Below are 12,818 nucleotides of genomic sequence, written 5' to 3' on the forward strand. Positions count from 1 at the left end.
TTATTTTATGTCATTAAAGTGTTTGAATGTTCGCCGGTTCCCGCCTCCTTCTTCCCGTAACATCTGAACCCCGTTACATACACATATACTGCTGGATTATTGGACTTTCGGGCACTTGTAAATAAATACCCCCTTACTCTGAAGAGTGCTACGGGTTGAGCCATCATTTTTATAATTTTTTTTTGGACTGTAACACGTCCGCAGTAGACTCGAGGTGACCCGGCCAAAGGTCTATTGCATTACAGATGGGTTCAGAATGGAGTTGGCCAATGCTAAGTTGAAGGGGTCTGACAATGTGACGCACACAGTTCTTGTTTAATGGTCTTTCTGTCACCAACTGGACCTTGTAGGAAGACAGAGTGGACCTTTCGGGAGGCGGAGCTGGCGGGAGAGGCTACTAGAGATGAAGTTCTCAGGTGACCCAGAGTCGAGGAGGGCGTGAACTGAAATACACGTCACGAGCAGTAAGTGTTACAATTGTAGCGAGTTGTTTAAAATGGACAGAAGGTGCGGAAACAACTCACCATTGGTCATGGAGGATGGATGGGGCAGACTGCAATTACATGCCCCCCAGCTCAGCAGTACAGACACAGACCCTGGGTCAGCCGCCTCTGCCACTCGGTGTGTGTCAAGACGCATTGTATCCACCTGCATTGGCTCATACACTGGCTCTGGAGCACTAGCGCACTCTGGCTGGTGAAGGAAATAGGAGGATTGCTGGCCCTGGTGGTCCTCCATACACGAATACATATGATTGGCTGTGCGGATGGAGAGCTGAATGAATTGTTCAAGGCTGATGGAATCATTGTATGCAGCGAGATGCATCCACAAACTGGGTTCGAGTCCCTGCCTGAAAGTCGTGAGGAGCGATCGCTTATTCCAGCCACTAGCTGCAGCAAGGTTTCTGAAACGAAGTACATCGTCATTTATGGGCATGTTACCTTGGCGAAGATGATGCAGTTGGTCACTGACAGAGGTATCACCAGGAGATTTGCCAAACACTTCACGAAAGTGATTGATGAAAGTATTTAGAGACTGTGTTGCAGGACCAGCCTGGTTCCAGATTGTTTTCGCCCATTGGAGCACTCGCCATGACAGAAGAGACAGGATGAAGGCAATCTTAGCTCGATCGGTGGTGTACAGATGTAGCTGCATCTCCAGGGCCAACGAACAATGGAGAAGGAACCCGTTGCAATCCTCCACCAAGCCAGGGCAGGGCGCTGGTCGGGCCATGGGGCTGGCAACTACCGCCAGTGAAGGAGTCGTGGTGGTGTTTGCGGAAATAGGAATAGTGAATAGGACAATGAGAAATATCGTTGACTTGAGATGGATGATAATAGGAAGTCTTTTGTCTTACAGGTGCAGGAGATCGTGGATGACAGATGCAGGATGGCAGATGGAAGCACACACCTCACTGGTACACGCACACACCTCGCTGGTACGCACGCACACACACGCGACCAGGAAACACAGAGTGATGAGATGCTGGAGAAACTCGGAGAGGAATGACGTAGGAGAAAAATCACTGGAGTATAACGTTGGAGATAAATCGCAGGAGTCAGGTAGGTAGTCCAAACAAATGTCTATGAACCAGACCAGATGGTGACCTGGTGTGAGGTGTGTGCTTAAGTAGCAGAGCTATAGATGCAGTGCAGGTGTGTGTGATTAGTATACAGGTGAGAGTGACCGTTGTGATTGGCCGAGTGGAGAGCCTGGCTGATCTGTGAAACATGTTTTGTTCATTGTGATAATCTTAACAAATGAACACAACTTTTATGTATTTTGAACCCTAAATACAATCAGCAGAAGTCAAAACAAACTACACCATGGTCACATGACTTCAACGTCACCATCACTAAGCCTCTGACAACTCTTTTAGTCTTTGTTTAAAAACATTTTCCCTGAAAGTTAGAGTTACAATAGTTTGCAAAGGCACAATTATAACCACAAGGAGTTGTGAGTAGATGAGTTTTTTCTGTTCGGCTTATGACGTTTAATGTCCCCGACAACCTCTGAAGTCCCATTTAGCCACTTGTCATCAACCTCCTTTTACAAGACAAGTAAAAGCTTTTTAAAAAAAACACAAGAGGGTATGACTGATGTATTTTATATCATAGAATAAAACATGAAAATATATTGAGCTTGTGTTCACCACAGACCTTATTTCAAACATTTAACCAAAAACACAAAAAAAGTGTAGTGTCACGAGTTTGTTTGCCCATATAATCTTTAAGCTATTAAGGTCAAGCGTATTTGGCTTGCTGTCTGCAGTAGAGGAGCTAGAGGAAGCAGCTTCAACTCAAGATTAGATACAGCCCCAGAAATAGGTTAAAATAGGTTAGAAATAGGTAAATCTAGAAAGGGCTCAAACAGTAGACTCTCATCAGCCGTCCGCTCCTCCATGGCTTCTCCCACTATCCACTCCTCCATGGGCCTTTCCACCATGCACACCTCCATGGGTCCTTTCATCATCCACACGTCCATGGGCCCTTCCACCATCCACTCCTCCATGGGCCCTTCCACCATCCACACCTCCATGGCTTTTCCCACCATCCACTCCTCCATGGGCCCTACTACCATCCACTCCTCCATGGGCCCTTCCACCATCCACTCCTCCATGTCTTCTCCCACCGTCCACTCCTCCATGGCTTTTCCCACCATCCACTCCTCCATAGGCCCTTCCACCATCTACTCCTCCATGGCTTCTCCCACCATCTAACCAGGGTTTCTAAGCAGGGTTGAGCCTGGTTAGTACATGGATGGTGGACCTTCTGGGAAAACCAGGTTGCTGCTGGAAGAGGTGTTAGTGAGGCCAGCAGGAGGTGCTCACCCTGTGGTCTGTTCTGGGTCCTAACGCCCCAGTATAGTGATGGGGACACTATCCTGTCAAAGAGCACCGTCCTTCGGATGAGACGTTAAACCGAGGTCCTGACTCTCTGTGGTCACAAAAAATCCCAGGATGTCTTTCGAAAGAGTAGGGGTGTAACCCCGGCATCCTGGCCAAATTTGCCCAGTGGCCTCTGTCCATCATGGCCTCCTAATCATCCCCATTAATACTAATTGGCTTCATCGCTCTGTCTCCTCTCCAGAACTCTTATAGGGTGAGGTCGTGCCTTCCCCGGGGGGTGTTCTGTCACAGTCTGCCTGCTTGTCTTCGTTTTCATTAATTTTTCATTTTTATTTCCTTGGTTACCTGTTGTCCAATGTCCCACTCTTCATTTTTTGCTCTGGTTATTGATTAATTAATTCTCACCTTTTCGGCATTGAGTTCATCACCCTGTGTATTAAAGCTCTTCAGTTGATTGTCTGGTATTGTTGTCTTCTACACGCTGTTTCATTGATGTTTTTCTCTATTGGAGTTTACTTTCTTTAATAAAAGGACTTATAATTGCTCCTTTTCACCTCTGCTCGTCAGCATCGGACTGTAAACGTGACACACTTCATAACTCAAAAGTCTAAATATTATCAAATTGTTATTTTTAATGTGATGACCAAAAACATTTTTTGAATATCCTTCAAAGGTTGTCCCCATTTGTAAAACTAAGTTTCACGATGTATAGGAAAACTAACACTTGGTGAAAAACAAACACTGAGATGGCATTTTATTGATTGCAAAGTGAGATGACTGTGATGCGCACAGGAAGGAGCAGGAATATCCTTGTAAGGAGTGTCTCTCACTATTAACAGAAATAACAGAAAAAATTTGTTGTGCAATCACTGCCCGAGTGCTATGTGAAATTTGATTTCTTGTATATCTCTTTTAAGAAAAGAAGCTTGTGATATCATTTCATTTTAAATGCTTCAGAACTGCCAGTCAAGTAGCCTACAGCACATCCTTACCATACAGATGTTCCAGAGGTTTAGATTTTAGTTTTTATCATTTTAAGCATAAATATTTGATTCAAGTGAATCTGGTATGTCACATTGTAACACATGGTAACCCTCTATATTGGTTAGAAAATGACCTGTTAACTCATTGGTAACATTTAAATGACTTATACTTGATACTTAATCTTAAATATTTTATTTAATAGGCTATACGTATGTATTAAGGTATTCAATTGCAGATGTATGAAAAATTTAACCCTAAACCCCATCTTCTCTTTGGTTGTTATGTTAGATGTTGTATAACCATGGATAAACCTGTCCATCTCGGTTAGTCCAGAGTATCTCTCCCACACAAGTATTTCGATCAAATATTGCAGATAAAAAATAAATAAATAAAACAAATCAAATGTTATTTATTCTACTAATTGCATAAAACCTGCATGAAAGCTTTTTCAATAAAAGTATTTCAATATTGTATTAATTACACTATTTGTGTTGAGTTTATGAGTGTCAGTGTTGGCACACAATCATCAGAATCTTTGCAAAGAATAATGATATAAAAAACATTTTTTAAATTAAATTATGAAAAAAAAAGGTAAATAACTATTAAGATCTATATCATGATCTCTCTCTCTCTCTCTCTCTCTCTCTCTCTCTCTCTAAGAAAGTGCATGAGTCCACATTACAATTTAGAGTGATCTGTTATAAAAGGTGACTGTCTAAGTTATGCATTTCAGAAATGTACATATACAAATCACAGTAAGCTTAAAAAAAAAATAATACAAAAAAAAAATTCAACAATGTAATCATTTAAGGCATTAAATTATTTCAGTATTGTCCTGATTCAATTCAATTCAAGACATTACTGTTTAACATTTGGGATGGTTAGACTGGAGAGGAAAATGCAGATATAATTTCTTTCAATAGCATTAACATGTTTACATTTAATAAACAAAGTTAACATTATTTATTAATAGATGGACTAGCATTAAAAGATGCATAAAAGTAAATATGATAATATTCATTCAAGTATCAAGGTGTTTGAGTTATTGAATCCACAGATATAAGTGGATATGAGAATCTTAAAGGCTTTCTGAAAGCGTGGATAGAAAAAACCATAGATCAATGGGTTACAGGTGGAGTTAAAGTATCCAAACCAAACCAAAGCATCAAAAACATCACCAGGAGTCACGAAATTGAGGAAAGGGTCAACAGCAGTGGCGGTAAAAAAAGGCAGCCAGCAGATGTAAAAAACACCCATGACAATGGCCAGAGTTTTCGCTGCTTTTCCTTCTCTTTGTGCAGAGCTTTGGCTCTTCAACCCTCCTGCTGCCACCACAGTCACTCTTTCTGACATTACCTTTGCATGCTTTCTTGCAACATGGAAGATTTTCATATACAGAGAGCTCATGATCGTCCCAGGGAGGAAGAATGTGAGAAGTGAGCAAATAAGACCCCACTGTTTGTTAAAAAAAAGAACACAACTTCCCACACAGTAAACCTGCATGATAAGTGACTCCAAGCCAAATTTGTTCACACCTGAAAACACAATAGAAAAACTGTAGAGAAATGAAAACAGCCATGTGAAGGTAGTAAACAGAGTCACAATATTATTTGTGACCCTCATTTTGTACCTTAAAGGATCACAAATGGCCCAGTACCTGTCAATAGATATTAAACTGAGATGTATTAAAGAAGAAATGCTGAAAGTCATGTCCAAACTAGAATGCACTTTACACACAAAATCTCCCAGATACCAGCAGCCTTCAACAGATCGCACCATGCTGTACGGCATGACCAAAGAGCCCAGCAGACAATCACTGGCAGCCAGAGAGCGAACGATCAGATGAGTTGGAGACTGTAGATGTTTGAAGTGAGAGATGGAGATGATGATCAGCAGATTCCCAAAAACTGTTATGAGGATCATCAGCATCATGAAAACATACAATGCCACTTTAAGGACAGTAAGACGATGAGCTCTCGGACAGGAGTCCGGCAGGTGTGGATAGCAGAGAAACACATTCTCAGAGTAAATGTCAGTTTCATTTGAGGTCATTACGAAGATATAAACTGATATGCAGGATCAAAACACAATATTTCCTTTGTAAATCTAAAAAATAAAATCACACAGATATCGTTGAAACTCTGAGGGGAATCAACCACAGTCAGAGAGAGACCAAAAAACAAAGAAAATATACAGTACATGCACATAAGGAACTACATAGTCTATGGATTCAGCAGCTCAGTTTGAGCTATATATACAGTTTACTCAGGTTCCAAAACAGGTAACGCCCCAACTCTCATAAACATATTTGAATATGATAACAATGGTGCTGTAACTAATCTTGGTACATGAGGCGCCCCCAGGTGGCCACATAAATTACTATCTACCTATCTATCTATCTATCTATCTATCTATCTATCTATCTATCTATCTATCTATCTATCTATCTATCTATCTATCTATCTATCTATCTATCTATCTATCTATCTATCCGTCTGTACTTCTCTGTTTTATTTTTCATTTCCCACACAGGAGAGTGAGCACACCACAAATTTAGCCCATGAGCAAATGAAAAAGTGCAAAAAATATTTTAGTTCACCTCAAAATCATTTTCATCAGTCCAAGCTAAAGAAGTAGCCTGCTTACAGCATGACTCAGAAATACTGTTCTATTCAGTGGGATTTTAATAATTTATATGTTTGAATTTGTATATATTAACATGAAAACACATTGTAATTTCTAAATGTCAATGTGATATATGCTTGTGTGCTTTTAATAATTTTCCCCTCTTTTAATTTTTTAGAATGAAAGTTTTGACTACATAATTGGCTATAGAGTGCTGCAGGAATGACATATTTTTGTAGGCCAACCCGGAAGTTAGCATTACCCTGGTTGTCAAATAAAGTATACTTTATTGTATTTGAAATATATTCCATTTTTCAATAGTACACTGCAAATATACTAACATTTTACATTACTTACATTTTTTTACTATTTTTAAATATATTAAAAGTATATTAGCATCATGCTTTTACCTATTTTCACAATACAACTTTTTACACACTTTAAAATAATTGTACTTTAGAAAAATATACTTGAAGTGAAAACGTTTTAAAACGTTTAACACAGGAGACCCAATTTTAAACCCTGATCAAGCCTCAAAATCATTTGCATCACATACAACAAAACTAGAACAAATCCTTAAAATATATACTATGTTAAAATACATATATTCAGGCATGAAACTCTAACCGAACGCCATTTGGTTCTTTCAACGCCGTGGCACCAGCTAATCAGTATCCACGTAACCATATATATATCATACCCTACAGCTTGCGATCGGCAAGCTGTGCGATATGAAAGCTTCTGTTCTCCCTCCTCCTCCCCAGTGCCACTTGTAGAGATCTGCTACGGGGGTTCTACCATTTCTTGCAGCAACCTTTCCTTTGTTTGTTATTTTTGACTAAGCTGAACAAATTATTGTATTTGCTCAGCAGCAGCAGTGTAGCAGATCTCGTCCACCAAAATCAAGCCTATGTATATTTCATGCCCCATGCCAATGAATGCTGGTTGAAATTTATTCACTCCGAAAGTCATGACTGAAAATGTTTTCTCAGTTTAGTTAAGCTCATTAAATATTTTATTTGGATAAAGTCCTTCCATAAACCAGAAACATGCCATTCAAGGAACAAAACTTGTGGATTTTTTTATATTATCTCATAATTTGGTAGCAGTTATATTAGGCTGCTGTCACTTTAAGATTTGACGCACAGATCCATTATACTGTTACACGTTTTCTTTCTCAACAGTTTACGTTCACTTAAAACATAACCGACTGTGTTTACTCACCAAGACCGGCATTTTGACATTATTTTGTGTGTATTTGACTGCTTAAGCTCAATAAGTATAGAAAAAGAACTTAATTTAGTACTGAGAGGTGGCTTTATGTGCCGGCACTTTGGGTGTAAGCACGACATCTGAAGGAATGAGTAAAATTATGTTCAATACATGCAATCCCATGCCAAAATTCAAGCCCTGTAACACCAACAATATTCATCCAGAGCAAATGAAAGGAATAAGTGAGGGGAGGTGGGTTTGTGTGTAGTTCGCTATCGGAGAGATAAGTGAGTGAGAAAGCGCAGCTGGTATTATGAATCTATTTTGCGAAAAATGAGTATTGGAAAACGTTTCAGATATTTCAGTAACGATATGTATTGAAAAATCTATATTTATGACAACACTACCTTGCACTTAGTTTATTATTTCAGATTCCTTTTTGAAAGACTAACTGGAAAATGTATATATATTTTTTTTAAATTCAACCCGCCAAAGTGGATTGACTGCACTGCAAGCCACTGCTGAAATCCACCGGCATTTGGAGGGTTAGCAGGTGTTAACGTCAAGCCCAGACCATATGAATGTATATCGTAAAGTGGTCAGGTTTTCCCCTCGAAATAAAAAGTAGGCATTCAACGTAATCTCTCAGTTAAAATTATGTCATGAAACTAGGAAATTGAAAATTATGTTATAGTTGTATGAATACAGTTGTCTCACTGAAGAACATTGTTGTCATTGTGATGCATCAATTGCCCATATACAGTATGTACTGTATATTTAGCCACAATATAACTAATTTTGTGCATTATGTAAAGAACATTTTCTTTGATTTTAACCTCTCTCCAAATGGTATACACAGAATACTTTGAAAGGTCATTATCAGATATATTTATAAATTAACTATTTTGCAGCAATTGTTCACAATGTTTTATCTTCCACAAATGTCACTCATTCAATGAACACACACACACACACACACACACACACACACACACACACACACACACACACACACACACACACACACACACACACACACACACACACACACACACACACACACACACACACACACACACACACCTTAGCTATGATGCAATGTTTGTGTTTAGTCCAGAAGAGTACCCAGTAGACTTATTATCATTTCTCACTTTTAATGACTGTGTGACTCTCAAAGGTGAAAAGTCGTTGAAAGTCATTTGTCCAGTTTTATTATGAAATTCAGAGTTCCAGGGTTCCAGAGTGGTTGACTGTCACATCTCACATCAAATCAACCCATTATACTTACAGTTACATATAAAGTATTACTAGTCATTAGCTTATTATCATGACTTTTATTCTTTAATTGACAAACAAGGATTCATGTTTTATTACTTACACTGGAAAAGATACACATAAGATACGCAAATATGTTGGCACAAACAACAAAATCAATAACTTTTATATTTCACATCTATTTGAGAATCTATGATTGAGGTTAGTAATGGTCATTGACCTTGATTTAGATTTGCTTCCATCTAAAACAGTACAAAAGAATGAAAGCCCCTTCAACAGGCTTATGACAGGCCAACAACACAATTTATTAGGGAATTCAAGAAAAAATTAAGTGAAATATTTATCTTGGACTAGAGGGTAATAAAACTTCAATAAAATCTTCATTGAAGGATGAAAACGACAATATTATTATTAAACCTGCACATGTGCAAAATGTATTAAATATATATGTTTGTATATATATATATATATATATATATATATATATATATATATATGTATACATATATATATATATATATGTATATATATATATATATATGTATATATATATATATATATATATATATATATATATATATATATAATTAAATGTTTGGTGAAGGTAAAATAATTTCATTTTCATTCCAATGTTAAGGTGTGTGATTCACTGATGCCACAGATATAAGTCGATATGAGAATCTTAAAGGCTTTCTGAAAGCGTGGATAGAAAAAGCCATAGATCAATGGGTTACAAGTGGAGTTAAAGTATCCAAACCAAACCAAAGCATCAAAAACATCAACAGGAGTCATGAAATTGAGGAAAGGGTCAACAGCAGTGGCGGTAAAAAAAGGCAGCCAGCAAAGATAAAAAACACCCATGACAATGGCCAGAGTTTTCGCTGCTTTTCTCTCTCTGTGTGAAGAGGTTTGGCAATTACCGCGTACAGTCGGGGCAACGGACACTTTCTCAGACAGAACCTTTGCATGTTTCTTCACAACATTGAAGATGCTCAAATACAGAGAGCTCATGATAGTTCCTGGAATTAGGAACACAACAAGTGCACAAATTAAGCCCCATTCTTTGTTAAAAAACAGAACACAGCCACCAAAACAAGAAATCTGTAAAATTAATTCTTCCAAACCAATGTTGTTTACTCCTGTAAACACAACAGAAAAGCTGTATACAAATGAAAACAGCCATGTGAAGGTAATAAACACAGTCACGATGTTGTTTGTAACCCTCATTTTGTACCTTAAAGGATCACAAATGGCCCAGTACCTGTCAATAGATATTAAACTGAGATGCAGTATGGACGAGATACTGAAAGTCATGTCTAAACTAGAATGTACTTTACAAACAAAATCTCCCAGATACCAGCAGCCTTCAACAGATCGCACCATGCTGTACGGCATGACCAAAGAGCCCAGCAGACAATCACAAGCTGCCAGCGACTGAACGATCATGTGAGTTGGAGACTGTAGATGTCTGAAGTAAGAGATGGAGATGATGATCAGCAGATTCCCAAAAACTGTTGTGAGGATCATCAGCACCATGAAAACATACATTGCCACTTTAAGGACAGTAAGACGATGAGCTCTTGGACAGGAGTCCGGCAGGTGTGGATAGCAGAGAAGCACATTCTCAGAGTAAATGTCAGTTTCATTTGAAATCATCTCGTCTGCCCCAGATAATGACTGATATTCAGGATTAAAACACAATATTTGTTTTGTAAATGTAAAAAGACACACAAAAATTGATCAAATTGAGCCCAGAATTATTTCATAAATAATGATACGGTAAAGACAAACATTAGAAAGATGAATATAAATACAGTACATGCCCACACAATATAGGCAAATTTTTTTAATGGACTCAGAGCAGTTCAGTCTTGTTCATATATACTCTCAGATTTGAGAGAACCCTCCTTCATCTGTCAATGTAACCCATAGTTACAAAAACAACAAACTCAGGATATTAATGTCATGATCCTGGCTCTTTCCTTCTCTTTTTCTTTCCTTTGTCTCCCTCTGCTGGCTGTTTTACGCCTTACTACCTCCTTTCTCACACACTTACGCACACACTCATTAACGCTTCACCTCATCTCCATCAGCTGGTTCTCATTCTCATCCCATCACCATCAGCTGGTTCTCATTCGCATCCCATCTACACACCTGTTCTCTATCTTTCACTTTTGTCTTCGCTATATCTAGTTCTCTCTTTCGTGTCTGTATTGTCGGATTATTGTTTCTCTGTGATGCACGTCGGCTGTTATTGCTCTGAAGGAATACCTAGCCATGTCCTGTCCTGTCTGGTCCTTCTGAATACTGTGCAACTGTTATCAACTGCTGTGAGTTACCTCTTCTGTACTGTACAGTGTTCTCCGTGGAGAATAGCAGAGGGTTCCACTGCTCACCTGCTTCCCAGTCCTCGCAACTCAGGAGTGGTCCAGATTAACACAGTCTCACCCCAAAACGTCACATACTGACGGGTCTTGACCATACGGCAACATACGACGAAAAGGGTACCCCTTTAACATCCATGTGTGACGATTCGGGTTATGGATAGGTTTAGGTATGCGTTAGGGTACCGCTAGTAGGAGGCGCTGATGGTGCGCTTATGTCTGCGTCTCATATTGACGTTATAGGGGTACCCTTTTCGTCGTATGTTGACGTATGGTCAAGACCCGTCAGTATATGACGTTTTGGGGTGAGACCGGGCTGTCCAGATCGACAGTTTTCTCTTCAGTTTCTACATAGGGGAGAGTGGGGTAAAGTGAGACATTTTTTACATTTGTTCCCCTCTAAGCGAGCTAAAATGATATATCAGTCAAATTTACACATTTCCCATTAATTCAGGATGTTTCCTAGCAATGGAAATTATTAGAATGTATTCAGGACGAAGGGCAGTGAAAATATGATTGTTTTTAAAAAAGTGGTCTTGTGTCTCACTTTACCCCAGCTTAGGGGTAAACTGAGACAGACCAGAGAAATCAAGGGGGTAAAGTGAACCAGCTGGGGGTAAACTGATCCGCTTACTTTTTCCACTCTGAAACTTCCATAACAACACATGTTGTAAAAGTAAGAATCTTGACAGCTAGCTTGGCAACCACACATTCCAGAACTAATGTCGGACTAGTAACAGAATCATGGGGATTGGTCAATTAAGCACATTTTTTGATGACCCACCGGTGCGCATCTAAGTGAAGGTGCAACGCCCTTGGCGTGATAAGGGTGAATGGCACGCTGGAGGAAATTCCTCCTAAAAAAAAAAAGAACTATGTCCTAAATATTGTGACACATTTGGAAGGTCAATGCATTCAGACCTGCCCTGCCCAGCCCAAGGAGGGTGGCCTGTCCTGGGCCAGATTCGGATTTATCCGCCACCGCTGGAGCTCTGTCTGGAGCAAAGTCGGTCCTAAAACAGACCTTTGGGTCTTTGTGGAGGAGGGACAATGCTCCACTTGGACAAGGAACACGGACCAGAGAACCGTGGTGGTCAGATCGGGTGGGGAAACCGCCTGGCCCAGCCCAGAGAAAGTGCACTTTGTGCGGGCGAGACTTCCAGTAAATAGGGTCTGGTTTGGACACCCAGTCCCTCGGTGCCAGGGCGTGCATACCGGTGAACGTGCACCGTCCTGGGTGAGCTAATGGTGAAAGACACACTGGAGGATATTCCTCCTCGTAAAAATGTCCAAAAATATCTTATATGCTCACAGACCTCCCGGGCCAGCCCCAGGGAGGGTGGGTCATCTCCGGTCAAAGTCAGATCTGTACACCTGCTGGCGCTCCTGCTAAAGCAACGACGGTCCAAACACTGATGGGTTTGATGGGTTAGTTGGGGCCCCCCTGGCACGCCTTAAAACTTTTGATCTGATTCAACATGTACATGGGC

General features: G+C 39.8%; 2 protein-coding genes and 1 long non-coding RNA gene across 3 annotated transcripts in view; all 3 read right to left on the reverse strand.

Annotated features, from left to right (window-relative positions):
• The window catches only part of LOC307168678, a 380,672-nt gene that overhangs the window by 83,719 nt on the left and 284,135 nt on the right, over positions 1–12,818 (reverse strand). The gene's annotated exons all lie outside the window — the stretch shown is intronic.
• On the reverse strand, positions 4,850–5,884 carry LOC307168380 (trace amine-associated receptor 4-like; the record flags this gene model as incomplete). Its single annotated transcript, XM_079888268.1, has 1 exon — positions 4,850–5,884. The coding sequence occupies one exon, from the start codon at positions 5,882–5,884 to the stop codon at positions 4,850–4,852; it is 1,035 nt and encodes a 344-aa protein (XP_079744394.1).
• LOC307168379 (trace amine-associated receptor 4-like) lies at positions 9,566–10,600 on the reverse strand (the record flags this gene model as incomplete). Its single annotated transcript, XM_079888267.1, has 1 exon — positions 9,566–10,600. One exon carries the CDS (start codon positions 10,598–10,600, stop codon positions 9,566–9,568), a length of 1,035 nt encoding a protein of 344 aa, XP_079744393.1.

Source organism: Squalius cephalus (assembly GCF_949319135.1).
Source record: "Squalius cephalus genome assembly, chromosome: 12".
NCBI classification, from domain to species: Eukaryota; Metazoa; Chordata; class Actinopteri; order Cypriniformes; family Leuciscidae; genus Squalius; species Squalius cephalus.